Source organism: Orycteropus afer, unplaced genomic scaffold, assembly GCF_000298275.1.
Source record: "Orycteropus afer afer isolate SDZICR_OR568_19922 unplaced genomic scaffold, OryAfe1.0 scaffold00287, whole genome shotgun sequence".
Taxonomy (NCBI): Eukaryota; Metazoa; Chordata; class Mammalia; order Tubulidentata; family Orycteropodidae; genus Orycteropus; species Orycteropus afer.
Window position 1 is genome coordinate 3618117 of NW_006921874.1, and position 16794 is coordinate 3634910.

The following is a 16794-nucleotide window of genomic DNA, read 5'->3' on the forward strand; positions in this document are numbered from 1 at the left end:
TACTATACACCTGGGGATTCTGATCATTCACATAAACTTATAGGACCATTGTCTGCCAACCCTATATATGTTCTTGGATACACTCCCCATTTCATAGATACACCTAATAGTTCAGCATGTCCACCCATCTATCCACCCATATACACATGTTTGCCTTCACTGACAACGTAGTACTGTATGTGCAAAAGGGTTCATTTTTGTTGTCTGTACCTCTCATGTACCTCTCTATGTCTTTCTCATCCTCAATGCTGCCATATTGGTCACTTCCATTTGGTACATTGCCCTTCTCTTCACCCAAATGCATACTTATCTCTATCTATCTAACAGCGTTTCCTCCCCTCCCCTCCTACCCCTGGTAACCAACAAAGAAAATGTCCTTCAATAGATAATCCTTTCCTTCACTTATACAATAGCGGACTAATACAATATCTGTCCTTGTGTGATTGTCGTGTCTTTCTTGTGACATTCTTTGCTTCTACCTGCTCTTTACATGTTGGCGCTTACCAGAGTTCTGTCTGTTCTCCACTGCATGCCCTTCGTATCATTATTCTAACAGATTCCTAACTTATCCTCTCACAACAATCTATCATCTCTGCTACTCCCAGATGGATCTATTGACTGCAGAAACCTGACCACAATGCTTTCCTGCTTAAAACCCCTCCCATGGCTCCCTATTGCCCTCAGAGTAAAATCCAAATTAATTAGCATAATACACAGAGCCCTGGACTCCGATTATTTTCTAGCTGTATTTCTGCCACTGCTCGCTTAGTCTGTCTACCCCTCCTGACTTTGACAACATTAATTTCAGGCGTAAGATTGTAAGACACAATGCAGGATGCTCAATAAAATTTGAGTTTCAGATAAACAAAGAAAACTTTTTTTTTTTTTTTAGTATAAGTATGTCCCATGCAATTGTTGTTCATCTGAAATTCTAATTCAACTGCTGTTGGTGTGTGGCATTAATTCAGACTCGTAGTGACCCTATAGGACAGAGTAGAACTGCCCCATGGGATTGCCAAGGCTGAAATCTTTATGGGAGAGGACCACCAGGTCTTTTGTCTCATGGAGCCACTGGTGGGTTTGCACCACTGAACTTTTGGTTAGCTGCCGAGCACTTAATCACTGTGCCACCGGGATTCTCCAGTTGAGCTAGAGGCCCTGTGTTTTTACGTGCTGAATCTGGCAACCCCTCCTCTAGGAAGCCTTCCATGACCTCCTCCAAAGTTTTTTCCCTCTGTGCTTTCCTAGTACATGGTGCTTACAGAACATGCCTTTAGCATTTACCTTGTGATTGTGTAATTGTCTGTGTAGCTGTCTGTCTCTTCTACCAGACTGTGAGCTCTTAGTGTTCTTTTCGTTCCCAGTGCCTGTTTAGTACAATGCTTAGCACATGACACCAAGCCAAACCCACTGCTGTCGAGTCAATTCCAACTTATAGAGACCCCCATTGGGTTTTCAAGGCTGTAAATCTTTACAGAAGGAGATTGCCTCATCTTCCTCCCAAGGAGCAGCTGGTGGGTTTGAACTGCTGACCTGCTGGTTAGCAGCCAAATTCCTTACCCACTACACCAGTAGAGCTCCTTTAGCACATCACAGGTACCCAACAAATATCTGTTGAACAAATCCTGCCAGTGTGCATGCATGTGTGTGCTTTTGATGCAAAAAGTTTCTTACTTTCAAATGCAAGTAGATGTGAAGGTAAGTAGATGTGTTTTCTTAATATAGAGGCGTCAGTCCATCCTGTTTCTAGTTCCCTTTAAGAGCTTCTTAGGACAGGTGATAGTCACCTGCCCCAGCTGGCTCTGGAGCCTTCTCTCAGCCAAGGATGTAGAATCCCATGTAGCCAGTGGTACATTTTTCAAAATGGGACACTTCTAAGGAAAGGACATAGTAGGCCCCCAAAGGGGCACAGCTTTACAAAAGCAATCTCAGAGGGAGAGAGGGAAGAGGGAGGGGAGGGAGAACTTTGCCAATTGTTTTCCATAGAGAGACACAATCCTGAAATAGCACCACCTTTTACATGTGAAAAATTGAAATTTTAAAAGAAAAGTCTGTGGGAGGGAGTCATGGAGAGGAACAAAGAGGGGTGTGTGTGTGTGTGTGTGTGTGTGTGTGTGTAAAGACCTGTAACTGTTATGATGGACATGTAAATAAAACTTATGGAGATATTGTGTTTTAAGATCCTAAGGAGGTTGTTTTCAAATTTATGGTGAAATTTTTCCCAGTGGACCCTGGACATCTGCGAGAAGAACTAACAAGGTAGTGTACTTACCTGTGTGGCTGCATGATGTTACTTAAGAGTCATTGTTCTCCATCCAGCCAGGAAGGGCTAATAAGTCTCTTGGAAGTTTTAACTTTAAGCCACTCTCTGGAAGATGGTGAGGAGCTGGAGAGAGGGACAGCCTGGCTGGTCTCCCAAGTGCTAAGCTTCCAAAGGGTGGGGGATGGCAGGGAGGAGATGGCGTGGTGTCTGGGAGTCAGCCTTGGTGCCTGCTTGAGGGTTAGGTCATTGACTGTTAGAACAACAAGAGTGCTTGCCTTCATGCTTGACCACAGGTATGATGTGAGCTGATTTCCAAGGACGTTGAAAAGAGGGGGTGTATGTGGAGGTAACCCAGAAACAGCCCTTGATAGAAGACAAAATATGCTGTGTGTGATGCCAAATAGCTATGAATATTAATATTAAAATTACAACACAAACCTACTTCTGAAAAATACACTGTCAATCCAACACTCCCTAAAACCTTCCTCTGCTCTCTAGACTTAGACTCTTATACCGAGAAGAGATCTCAGAGACAATCTAGTCCAGATCTCTTTGTTTACAGGAGAGAAAACAGGCCCTGGGAACTAAAAACAGGTCAATTAGTAGGCGATTATCCAATTTACTAAAGTATTCATCATTATAATGTGTAAGATCACAGGAAGTTGGTAGTTACTCTCCCTAAAATCTTCCCCCCAACGTTTCCTCTTCCCCTTTTTGTACAGGGGGACCTCTTTTATGAGGGGTCTTTGCAGATACCACTTTAAACACACCTTCCTTTCCTTTCTCTCTCTTTCCATTTGGGGGTTGTAGGCCACTTTCCCAGATAACTTGACATCTTGGTATCAATATCAGTTTGCATGCGCTAAACCGTTTCAGTTGAGTTTCAAATTGTGACCAATTTTGATGGAGATAAACTTTCTCAAAAAGAAAGGAAAAAAAAAAAACCAAGAAGAAGAATGAGAAAATCAATGTGATGATAAATGATTCATCAGCTGTTCAGAGCAAGGAATTGGTATTTCTAGCAGACAGCTGCCTTCTGAACAGCAAGGAACGTGCCAAATGACAAGAACTTCCTTTCTTTCCTGCTAGACGTAAAAGGAAATTCGCTTTCCCTTTAGCAGTTGAGGCTGATAATTTTCATACACATCTCTATTTGCAAATATGCCAAGGTGAGGCTTCCTTTGTTTATTTTTCCCTCTGGTCTATTTGAGAACATTTAACTGTAGTTGACTTTGCAAGGATGCCTTGTTTGGGACTAGTACATGGATTTCTGAGAGTGGTGTGCAAACATAATTTTTCTAATTGAATCATTTCTAATGCATTAAGGGAGCTCGCAATTTGAAGGATTATAATGATGAATGCTTTTGTAAATTGGATAATCACCTACAAATTTCCCTGTTTTTTCTAATCTGGATTTTCATCTATCACCTGTAATTAATTTTGATTCACCACATTGCCTTCAAGGTTTAATTGCTAAAAAAAAAAAAAAAAATCCAGCTAGAACTTTGGAAAAATCATATCTTATATAGGACAATGTGCAGAGCAGATAGTCAATAAATGTTTTGATGTGTAAAATCAAATCTCAGAACCAATTTTGGACCATGGAGGAAAGTGGTCAGTGGGAGACTTTGCTGTACACATCTTTTCAGAAGTTGATTCTCCTTTCATAAAGGCTTCGAGATGTGGAGCAAATGCTATCTGGCAAAGCCCTGGGTACAAAAACAAACCCACTGCTGAGTCGATTGAGACTCTTAACGACCCTATAGGACAAAGTGGAACTGCCCCATGGGGTTTCCAAGGCTATTACTAAACTTTATGAAAACAGACTGCTTATCTTTCTCCTGCCGAGTGGCTGGTGGGTTGGAGCCATTGACCTTTTGGTTAGTAGCCGAGCACTATAATCACTATGCCACCAGGGCTCGAGTCCCTGGATACCAAACTTCATTTATTGGTCCTTGATGGGTCCCCCATTAGCCCTTTTGGTCCCTGATTGGTCGCACAGGGGCTATAACAGTGGGCTCAAGCATGACAGTGATTGGGAGGGTGCAGGACCGGGTAGTGCTTCGGTTTATGGCCCATAGGGTTGCTGTGAGTCGGAAATGACTCGATAGCACGTAACAGCAACAGTGGGCCTTTGGTGGGAAAGGACTTAGTTCTAAACAGGAAACTTAATTATATACCTACTCTGTGCAAAGCACCATGTGTGGCTCTGGTCACATAGAGAAGGTGGTCCAGGCAAAAGGAAAAATATAGGCAGAAAAATAGGCTCAACGCCTTGATTTGTGAAACAGTCTCTGGGAGAGGGCCATCCTGGATTCAGTGGCAGACCTGGTCTCCAGTCACAATTTCACTGTCTTTGGGCCATATGATCTCTTTTCATAGTTGTCAGACAGGGTACTCATTCTCCTCCTGCCAGCCTTGCAAGTTGTTACATCAATGAGTATTTGATAGTATATTGTGAGCAGTGCAGTACTGGTCTCCTGAGCAAATTTCATTCTTGCTGAGTCTCCTTTTCTCTCTAGTCGGGTATGTGGCTTTTCTGTGTGACCAACTCCCTCACGTTGGTGGGTGGATTTGGCCGAGGTGATTCCTAATGGCTGTCAGGCCTGCCAAATGACTGGATCAGCCAAGTTGTGGTCTGGGGCTGGTTTAGGGCTGAAGCAAAGACTATGCATTACTCACCATGCCCAAAAAGGCATCTTACTGACTGGGGCTGCCCTTTCTCTCTTTAATCGGCTTGAACCTGGAAGAAGGGAAATGCTTCTTTCTCTTATTCCTGTTTCTTTCTCAAGAAGTTTTTCCCACTTGCTTTGCAGATATCTTTTTACTCTTCAAATAAAGAAGGATTTGGCTCTAGGAAGGCTTCCATGCAGTGACAACTGTACAGCGTTGATGGTATCTCACATCTTACAATGTAAGTAGCAAATGTCTGCTTCGGGGTTGTCAGCCAGGTGGAGAATCAAGCAAAGGAGCTGAGTACCCCCAGTATGCCCATCCTTGTGTTAGGACTACAGGGGAGAGCAAGCCTGAAAAAGAGAGAGAAACAGGGCAACCGAGCAGGAAGAAGCTGACCATGACAGCCACTGAGACTGGAGTTCAAATCCTATCTCTACCACCTTCTAGCTGCCATAGCCTTGCATTAAGTTCTCTCCCCTCTCTGAGCCTGAGTTTCCTTACCTTTAAAATATCCTCAGTGAGAATACCTTCTCATAGAGTGGTTGTACAGATTACAAATAATTGTTATTTATTTATTCATTTTTGCACTTCTATTCAACCTTCCCCTCACAGTGCTCTGGGCTTGCTGTCCAGGGGCTGGTTTGGACTAATCCAGGATGGACTTCACCAGGCAGGCCCCACACTCTCTGCGAGCCCCAGGATACATCTCAGATGCGTGCCTTCTGCAGCTCAGTGTCATGTTGGATGTGATTTCCGTGTTGCTTTTTATCATGGTTCCAGAGAACAAAGCACAGAGTACAGCAAGTGGAGAGAGGCTAAAACGGAAAAAGGCCCCGGGCATCTATTATAGCTGCCCCTGCCCTAGCAGCCAAGTAGTCATACTCAACTGAGCAACAGAGAAAGCAAGGAGAAGGAGGCCCGGAGAACAGTGGGGGCCTGCCAGAGAGGGGATGACGCTGGGCAGGCCAAGCGACAGACAGGCTGGTCCTGCAGCTCTAAGGGCAGGACCGAGGCAGCTGGAGATAGTATCTCTTTTTCTAGGGACAGCTGGACCTTCTCTCTCTCCTAGAGAGGCCTCCCAAGGATAGGCTGTTCCTTACTAGTCCCACAGAATCATAAGATCATTTTTGACCGACCTCTATGCCTTACTTTCCTGATAGTCCAGAAATGGTACATTTCTGATTTCACTGAGAACACCAAAAATGAACTGCTTAAGTAGGAACAGTGTCTAAATCAGTGTATCTTAAGAGCCTCCTGAGTCAGACAGGTGATGAGAACCCCAGGATCTCAAGAAGGTAGTGGGGGAATGAGAACAATAGTAATCAGGGAAGGCTTATGGAGGAGGTGACTTTTGTGCTGGACCTTAAAGGGACATATATAAGGAGCTCTGGTGGCATAGTGCCTAAGGCATTTGACTGCTAAACAGAAATCTGGTGGTTCAAACCCACCAACCACTCCTCGGAAGGAAGGTTAGGCAATCTACTTCCATAGCAATACTGCCTCGGAAATCCAAGGAGGGGTCACAATGAGTTGGATCTGACTCGACAGCAGAGGTTTAGACATTTTATAGGTAGTGGTAGGCAGAGGAAACAGCATGAAGAAAATGGTGGTGGGCAACCAGAAGCCTAGGTGACACAGTCAAGGATAGGGTCTGTTCAGGAATAATGGTCAAAATGAAGAATACTTTTGAACAATCTTGAATGCCAAGGACACTAATGATGTCTCAGTGCAAAAAGGGCATGGGAGCAGCATCTTCTGACCTCCTCTAACTTCACAAGGGGGAGACAGAATCACCATCAGCAGCGTCAGCTCAAGGCTGATTCCTATGAGGCAGAGATCAGACATGCTGCTACCTTCCAACCTTTTTCGCCAATTCTGATACAAAGTGTGCCTCACATAGCACTCTACCTCTCTTCTGGGTTTGATAATTAATTGCAGTGGTCACACAGAACTTACAGATGATACTCAAAATCATGGCATTTATTAGGGAAGTAGCAGGTTACAATTCAGGTTCAGGAATCCTCTAGATACAAATCTTTGATCTGGACAGCTTCTCCTCAGCCATGCCCGCAGGTATGCCTCTCTGGTCCTTGGCCTGGCCTCTGCTATGCTCATGCAAGTGTTATGAAGCTCTTTTAGTTCTGCCAACGGGTGTGCCCTGCCTGAAGGCACTCAGCTTTCTTGCTTTGTGGGCTGGTAAGCCCTCGCTCTGCCCCATGCCAGTCTCTTGGTTCTGTTGGTTCTGCTACCTCTGTTGCAGTGGTCTCTCTGCTGTCTCAGCAAAGTGTTACAGGTCACTCTTTCTCCTGGGTCGAGGAGGTCCAGTGCTCGGATCTCAGGTCCAAGGACGTGCTCCACTCTTGCTGCTGCTTCTCTCTTGATCATAGTGAGATTCCCCTTTTTCGTCTCTGGGATGGCCTTTTAAACCTTACGAGATGGCAAAACTGACCAATCCCCACGTTAAGGTTCCATATACCTGATTTGCACAGTCCCACCTACGAGGCACTCCTTGGAAGGAAGGTTGGGCAATCTACTTCCGTGATACTGCCTCGGAAACCCAAGGAGGGGTCACTACCAGTTGGGTCTGACTCAATGGCACATAGCAACAACAACAACAACAACCCCCACGAGGGTGCCATGTACCTCATTTACATTATTAGCAAGCTATCCAGTTCCCATAGTGGGCCACAAAGCACCTCACATTGACATAGTTCTACCTAGTCATCTGGTGGGAGTCAGAGAGACCATGGCTAGAAAAGCTGTATTAACTAACTCACTGTGCTGTGATCAGGTGTTGTGGTTGGCCCTGGAGGGAGGGAGCAGGGGCAAGGCAGATAGAGATAACAGTATTGGAAGACTTAACCCTGTGTGTGAGCGCTAACAGCCTGTTGAGGCAGGCAGGCAGGCAGGGGACTTGAGCCACTGAGTAGCCTCTGAGGGATGAGTCCAAGCTCATTCTTAACTGTTCAGCTTTAAGGATTTGAGCATTCTTTAGTGGTTATTTCGGGCATAGCACAAAGCACTTCAGCTTTTCTAGAGGATATTTTGTTTGTCCATAGAAGTTTTTTTTCCATGGAAATTCAATCTATTGTAGTTTGCGGGCAGAGAATGAGGACAGTGTTATAGAAATAATTTGGTTTGGATGATGGTTCGGGATAATTACCCAAAGTTTTAATAAGTTAGTTCTTCACAAGTGATTCATATCAGACTCTATTTCACTGGATTCCATGGTAATGTGCAGACTAAAACCAGACTCCTTATTCATTTGCTCATTTATTCATCCATCCAATCATATTTGTTGGATGCCTGTTATGGCCCAGGACTTCAAGGACCTCTATATTCTGACTTTCCCATCTGCTTAAGTCTCTCTTACACACTCATCTGCTCTAGCCTGATACTGTTACCTGTTACTGTTACTCATAATGACCCTATAGGATAGACTTGAATGCCCCATAGGATTTCCAAGGCTGCAGTCTTTACCGAAGCCGACTGCCTCATCTTCTTCCCATGGAGCAGCTGGTGAGTTCCAACCACTGACCTTTCAGCTGGCAGCTGAGTGTTTAACCATTGTACCATTAGGACTCCCTTTAAGATCCATATACAATAGTAATTGTATTTGTATATACTAAATCGAACCCATTGCTGCCGAGTCAGTTCCAATTCACAGTGACCGCATAGGGCAGAGTAGAACTATCCCACAGGGTTTTCAAGGCTGCGATCTTTACAGAAGCAGACTGCCACATCTTTCTCACATGGAGCGGCTGGTGGGTTCGAATCTCCAACCTTTCAGTTAGCAAACCAAGTACTTAACTGCTGTACCTCCAAGACTCTTTTCTAGCCAAATACTCCCTTACAAATACAATTTGCACACTCCAAGCAAAGTTTCCCTCTTCCTCTTATGAACTCTGTTAGTAATTCTTTGTCATTCATTCAACTAAAATACACTGAGTTCCTACCACAGGCCAAATACTATTCTTGGCCCTGGTGATGCAACAATGAACCAAACAAAGAAAGGTCTTTGGTCTTAGGGAGCTCACGTTTTGACAGAGGAGAGTCAGACAATAATCAAAATAAGTAACCAAATCATACGGTATGTGAAAAGGTGGCAATGCTGTGGAGAAAAATAAAGCGTGAGAAGAAGAGCCTCATGCTGGGGGAGGGTACTGGGTTTTTAAATAACGTGGTCCAGGGAGGCTGCACTGTGAAGGTGACAGTTGAACAAAGACTAGAAGGAGGTGAGAGAGCAGTCTATGCCTGTAGATATCTGGTGGAAGAGAGTTCCAAGCAGGGAGAACATCCAGTGCAAAGGCACTGAGGTGGGAGTATGCCTCGGGTGCTTGGAAGGATTAAGAAGGGCTTTGTGGCTGGCTAGAGCTGAGTGAGAATGAGAGAGACTAAGCATGGAGGGCCTTGAAAGCCATATGAAACATCTGGAACATTACTCGAAAAGAGGTGGGAAGTCATTAGAGCATTTTAAGCAGATGAGTGAAATGACCTGAATTAGATTTTAACAGGATCACCTTGGCTGCTCTGGCGAGAATAGACTTTAGGAGGGAATAGTGGAAGTGAGGAGACCGGGTTGCAGGAGAAAGCAAGTATGGTAGTTTGGACCAGGTGGTAGATAGTAGTGAAGGTGCTCATAACACTTGCTACTTTCTCTTATTGGTGATATTTACCCATGTGTATGTCATGATTATCTCCCTAGATTGTCATCCTCTTGCATGATGAAAACAAACACAGTCTTATGTGTTCTTGTGTTTTTCTTAGGGTCACCATGGGACCATTGTGCTTAATGAATAGGAAGACTGAGTAGTGTGTATGTGATTTAAAAAGGAAACAGTTCTATTGAGCTATAATTTACATACCATACAATTGTCCCATTTCAAGTGTAAAACACAGCCATTTTAAGTACATTACAGTTAGGCGACCGTTACTACAATTCAGTTTTAGAAAAATTTAATCATGGCAAAAGAAATCCATAGTGCCCATTTGCAGTTACTTCTTGTTCCCATGCTCAGCCCCAGGTAGCCTCTAATTTACTTTCTGTTTGTACAGATTTGCCTATTTTGGAGATTTTGTATCCATGGAATTATAAAATATGTGGACTTTTGCATCTGACTTATTTCACTTAGTACAATGTTTTTGAAATTCATGCAAGCTCTAGCGTGTTATCACAGCGGTTCATTCTTTTCTGTTGCTGAGCAGAATTCCATTTTATGGATATACAGTAAAGCCTGTGAAAGCTGGAAACTATGTAAGGCAGAAACCTGTCAGAGAAGGAAGCTAAAATATTTTCCACTAAAACGAGCAAAAGAAAAGTGGTAAGACTGCATCCTGTCAAAGGCAGAAAACTTTTGAGACTCAGAAAAACAAGGCACTCCTGCCAAGGCTCTCACAGATTTCGCTGTACCACATTTTGTTTATCCATTCACCTAGTAGCGGAATTTGGATTATTTTCCGTTTTGTCTGTTATGAATAATGCTGCTGTGAACTCAAGGATATTCCTAGGAGGATAACTGCTGGCTCATATGGTAAATTGTCTTGACACCTTTGTGTTATTATAATGACCATAAATGAAAGGGTTTATTCTGAACTCTTAATTACATTTCATTGATCAATTTGTCTTAAACTTATATTATCAGAACATTATCTTGATCACTTTAACTTTGTATTATATTTTGAAATATGGATGTGTATGCACTCCAACTTTGTTCTTCATTTTCATAATTGTTTTGGTTTATTCTGGATCCTATGTATTAACCATATAAATTTCAGAATCATCTGTTGATTTCTAAACAAAAAATCTTGCTGGGATTATGATGGGATTGCATCAGATTTATAGACACATTTGGGAAGAATTGACATTTTAACAATATTAAGTCTTCTAATCCTTGAACAACAAATGGCTCGCCATTTGTTTAAGTGTTTCAAAAATTTCTCCCGGCAATGTTTTGTAGTTTTTAGCGTACGTGACTTACACTTCTTTTGCTAAATTTTATTCCTAAGTATTCTTTTTCATGCTCTTGTAAGTGGAATATTCCTCATTTAATTCTTGGATTAGTCATTCATAGTATATGCCAATGCAATGACTATTTGCATATCGATCTTAAAAGGAGCCCTGGTGACACAATGGTTAAGTTCTCAGCTGCTAGCTGAAAGGTCAGTGGTTTGAACTCACCAGCAGCTCTGTGGGACACAATGGTTAAGTTCTCAGCTGCTAGCTGAAAGGTCAGTGGTTTGAACTCACCAGCAGCTCTGTGGGAGAAAGGACGTGGCCATCTACTCCCATAGATATTATAGCCTTGGAAACCCTATGGGGCAGTTCTACTCTGTCCTATGGGTTGCTGTCTCAGTTATCTACTGCTGCTATAAGAAAAATACCACAAGTGGGTGGCTTGCTCTAGGGGAAGGCTTTCTCTCTCTGTCAGCTCTGGGGAAAGGTCCTTGTTACCTTTTAACACCTGTGGTCCTAGCGTTCCTTGCAGATCTCCATGTGTCTTGGCTTCAGTCTTCCCCTGGGTATAGGAGGTTCTCAGCACAGGGATCCTGGGTCCAGAGGATACACTCCACTCCCTGCTCTTCTTTTTTTATGGTGCTGAGGTCCCTCTGATCTTGTTTATAATCTCTTTTATATATCAAAAGAGGTTGACTCAAGATACAACCTAATCCTGTAGATTGGACCCTGCCTGTAACCACCCCAGTCCTTCCTCATTAACATTATAGAGGTTAGGATTTCCAACACATAGCATAATTAGATTACAAAATGGAGGATAATTACATAATACTGAGAATCACGGCCTAGCCAAGTTGACACATAGTTTTGGGGGATCCAATTCAATCCATAGCAGTCGCTATGAGTAGGAATCGACTCGATAGTAGACCACAACAACACTGATTTCTTCCCTTGCTACCTTGCTGAACTCATTTATTAGTTTTAGTATTTTTGTCTATGATAGGGTTTCCTTAGGATTGTCTACATACAGGATCCTGTTGATTGCAAGGAAACACAGTTTTATTTCTTCTTTTCACTGAGAATTCTTTTTGCAAGTTCCCTTCTGTTCCTAGTTTGTTGAGAGGTTTTTTTTTTTTTTTTTTTTTTTATCATGAATGGGTGTTGGATTTTTCCCAATGCTTCTTCTGCATTGAGATCATCATGTGTTTTTTCATCCTTTATTCCATGAATATAGTCTACTGACCTTGCATTCCTAGGATAAATCACATTTGGTCATGGTAGATAGTCATTTTTATATAGTGCTGGATTTGGTTTATGAGTATTTTGTTGAGGATTTTTGTCTTTATATTGATGAGGGATATTGATCTGTAGTTTTCCTTTCTTGTGATGTGTGTCTCTGGCTTTGGTGTCAGGGTACTATTAGCCTCAGAGGATGAATTGGGAAGTGTTCCCACTTCTATTTTCTGAGTTCATGAAGGATTTAATATTTGATACAATTCATTGGTGGAGTTTGATTGTGTTTTAATGGGATTTGTACATTTATCAGTATTGCTAAAGTAAATAAGTAAAAAGGCCTTTGCTTTCATCTCTTTAAAAAGTTTGTTATATGGAGATTTTAATTATGATGTAATATAAAATAAAAAGAGAACAAATTATTCTCTCACAGTTCTGGAGGTCAAAGCCTAAAATCAGGGTTAGAGGATCTAGCCAAAAATCCATTCTTTGCCTTTTTTGGTTTCTGGTGGCTGCTGGCATTCCTTGGCTTGTGACCTAATCATTCTAATCTCTGCCACCATCTGTGTATCACCTTCTCTTCTGTGTGTCTGTGTCAAACCTCCCTCTCCCTTGCCTTAATAAGGACACATATGATGGCATTTAAGACCCACCCAGATAATCCAAGATAATATCCTCATCTCGATATTGTTAATTTACTCATATTTGCTAAGTCACTTTTTCCATACAAGATAAAATTTATAGGTTCCAGTAATTGGGATGTGGATATCTTAGGGAGGCATTTTCCAGCTATCACAAATGCCCTATTAATTCCTCTGGGACTTCATTTCCAACTGCACTACTAACATTTTTTCCAGCTACACTATTCTCTTTGCTTTTCTTTGAACACACTGGTGACTGCCTCAGGCCTTTCCCTTTTGGTATTTTCTGTCTCAAGATTGTTCTTCTCCAAATAATTGCATATTACCTCCCTCACTGCATGTAGGTTTTGCTGAGATTGTCACTTTAAAAAAAATTATTTTATTTGTTGTTGAGAGTATACACAGCAAAACAGACACCAATTCCGCAGTTTCTCCATGTCCAATTCCATGACACTGATTACATTCTTCGAGTTATGTAACCATTCTCACCTTCCTTTTTGCAGTTGTTCCTCCTCACTGACCGCTAAGTTTCCTATATAATCTTTCAATATCTCTTGCCAATTTAATCCCATATGTTGTAGTTGGTGTTATGTGCTGTCGAGTGGGACCCGACTCATAGCGACCCCTCCTTGGGTTGCCAAGGCAGTATCACTACGGAAGTAGATTGCCCAACCCTCCTTCTGAGGGTTGGCTGGTGGATTTGAACTGCCAGCCTTCTGGTTAGCAGTCAAGTGCTGTAGGCACTAAGCTAACAGAGCTCCTTAATCTCATATAGATAGATTTTAAAAGAACATAATGCTTAAGGCAGACAGCCTTTACTAATTAAGCTAAACTATTTTTTGGTTTTAAGAAAACTTCAGGGGGTATTTTTGGTCTGAGGTTTAAAGATTATCTCAAGACAAGTTTCAAGGGGTTCGTCTAGTCTCTGTGCCTACAGAAAGTCTGGAGTCCATGAGAATTTGAAATTCTGTTCTTCACTTTCCCCCTTTTGATTAGGATTCTTCTATGGAATCTTTGATCAAAATGTTTATTAATGGTAGCCAGGCACCATCTTGTTCTTTTGGGCTCAAGGCAAAGGAAGCAGTTGTTTACAGAGACTCAGCTTCACATTCCATTTCTTCTTCCTGTTCCTGACTCTCCTTCTTCCTCTGTTGCTCCAGGCAAATAGAGACCAATTGTAGTGCCTTGATCAGCCACTTAAAAGCTTTTAAGAACTCAGGCATTATGCATTGAACTAGGAAGAACTGTCGAGTTGCTTCAATCTCATAGAGATCCTATGAAGAACAGAACAAAGCACTGCGCGGTTCTGCACCTTCCTCACAATCACTGCTATGTTGGAGCCCATTGTTACAGCCACTGTGTCAGTTCCCCTCATTGACGGTCTTCCCCTCTTTCACCAGCCCTCTACTTTACCAAGCATGATGTCCTTCTCCAGGGACTGGTCCTTCCTGATAACATGCCCAAGGTATGAGACAAAATCTCACCTTCCTTGCTTCTAAGAAGCATTCTGGCTGTCCTTCTTCCAAGACAGATTGGTTCATTCTTCTGGTTATCCATGGTATAGTCAATATTCTTCCTTAATACCATAATTCAAAGGCATCAATTCTTCTTTAATCTTCCTTATTCATGTGCAACTTGTGCATACATATGAGGCAATTGAAAATACCGTGCCTTGGGTCAGGCATACCTTAGTCTTCAAAGTGACATCTTTGCTCTTTAACACTTTAAAGAGGTCTTTTGCAGTATTGCAATGCAATACATCATTTAATTTCTTGGCTGCTTTCTCCATGGGCATTGATTGTGGATCCAAGTAAAATGAAATCTGTGGCAACTTAAATTTTTTCTCCATTTATCATGATGGATTTATCATTATTGGTTCAGTTGTGAGGATTTTTCTTTTCTTTATATTGAGCTGTAATCCACACTGAAGGCTGTAGTCTTTGATCTTCATCAGTAAGTGCTTCAAGTCTTAGCTTTCAGCAAGTGAGGTTGTGTCTTCTGCATATCACAGGTTGTTAATGAGTCTTCCTCCAATCCTGATTCTGTATTCTTCTTCATAATCCAGATTCTCAGATTATTTGCTGAGATGTAGATGTCACCTCTTCAGTCAGGACCTCTTGACTTACTTTATTTAGGATCATATTTTCTCCCCATTTCACTCCTATCCTTCTGCTAAAATGTTCTCCATAAGGTTTATTACCTTTGACAAAATCTGCTTTACTCATTTATTTATTTTATTACCTGTCTTTCCTCATTTAGATGTTAGGTCTGTGATGGCAGGGATTTTTGTTTGCTTTGTTCCATGCTGTATCCTCAGCACTTGGAATTTTGCTGGTACATAGTAGGTGTTCAACCAAGTATCAGTTAAATAGGTGAATAAATGAGTGTTCCACATTGACCCTGGAGTGATCTTTCTCAAAACCATTTTCCTCTGCTTTAAAACCGTTTGGGGATTGATTCTCTTTGCCTGTGCACTCAAAGATGGCCTCCTAGGCATGCCTGCTGAGTTTCATCTGATCCAAGGCTGTTGTTTCAGCCTCATTTCCTATGGTCTCTCTTAAAGCACCCTCAGCTCTACCCACACTTAGTTTCTTTTTGTTCTTTTGTGACTTTTTATTCTTTTGTGATTGTGGTTATATATAACAAAACACTTGCTGTGTCAACCATACTTATATATACCATTCTACGACATTAATTTGTCATGTTGTGCAACCATCATCACTATACATTTCCAAGGTTTTTCGTCACTTGTAAGCAATAACTTCCCCTTCTCATCCACTTCTGGTAACTGATTTTGAAATATGCATATAGTCATGCCTAACTAGTCTGAAAATGAACATGTCACCTGTCTAAAGCATAATGGAAAACAAAGACAAGAAACCTTCCAGCACTCAAACTAGATTCCCCAATATCCATGTATTTTACTCAATTGGAGAGTGCCACTGGGTTCTATGGAGAGTCTATTTACTCTTATAGTACATACAGTACCAACAGGTTTGGATATCTGGGTTCTCATCTTATAGTAGATTGTTGTTGTTGTTGTTATATGTCCCTCTTTGGGTTTCCCAGGTGATATCACTATGGAAGTAGATTGCCCAACCTTCCTTCCGAGGATTAGAAGTCACAATTTAGAACAAAGTGGAAAGCTCCTTAGTGGAAGTCAATGGTTAAGAAGTGTTTCATATCATTCTGACACAGAGGGAGGAGGCATAAAAATAAAGAAGATAGAAGAATTCAAAAAGCAAAACATTTTGAAACCATTTACTGTCAGGGCAGATTATTCTAAATGCCTAAATTGCCTTTGAAGGCATAATGCTGTAAGAGATGTTTGCAATAGTAAACTTGGGACAACTAGAAAAGAATAAATTAAGATCAGTGATAAATTACCAGCTGTTTGGAAAAGCTAACTATCCAGAAAGCTTTTCATCTCCTGGAGGTTCCAGATAACTGAAGTTTTACTAGATTCTCAGTGGAGAGAGTAATGGGTTGACTGTGACTGGCTTGCATTGTACTTGGCAATTACATTGCCCCTTTCTTGCTAATGTATGATCAGGATGGAATGAAGATGGTAGGCTGTTTGGAAGTAGGAGAGATCATGATTGACGGAATGCAGGAGAAGAAAAACCTAACAGAATATTCAGCTGTGAAGAAGCCCTTAAGACCTGCTCTATGCCTGTGACTTACTCTTTTTACACTGCATAGCAACCCAATGCTTCTGCTTTGAAGTAGAGTCAGTGATGTCTCCCCTATAGAAACATAAATATGCATAGAGTGTGGGATGGGAGGTCCAGGGCTGCACTAGCTAAAAGGAAGGGCTATTTGGAGGAGGTCAGAAGGCCTACTGGGTGATCCATTGCTTAATTCCTGAATGGTAATGTGAAAAATGTCACTTTTTTATCATGCAGCAGAACTAGGAGACTTTCAGGAAGAAACAGATAAGAAACATCTGGCACAAACGCGGTACTTACCAAACCAAGACTGTTTAGAGAGCAAGATACTGCACTTTCATCAGAAACACATGTAAGTAC

At 41.9% G+C, this 16794-nt stretch overlaps 1 protein-coding gene across 1 annotated transcript in view; it reads left to right on the plus strand.

Annotated features, from left to right (window-relative positions):
- The window catches only part of FRMD7 (FERM domain containing 7), a 30854-nt gene that overhangs the window by 3672 nt on the left and 10388 nt on the right, over positions 1–16794 (plus strand). The window contains exons 4-6 of the mRNA XM_042782294.1: positions 2181–2259; positions 5080–5177; positions 16672–16786. Of these exons, the coding sequence (XP_042638228.1) occupies positions 2181–2259; positions 5080–5177; positions 16672–16786 (292 nt within the window). The remainder of the gene's footprint in view (positions 1–2180; positions 2260–5079; positions 5178–16671; positions 16787–16794) is intronic.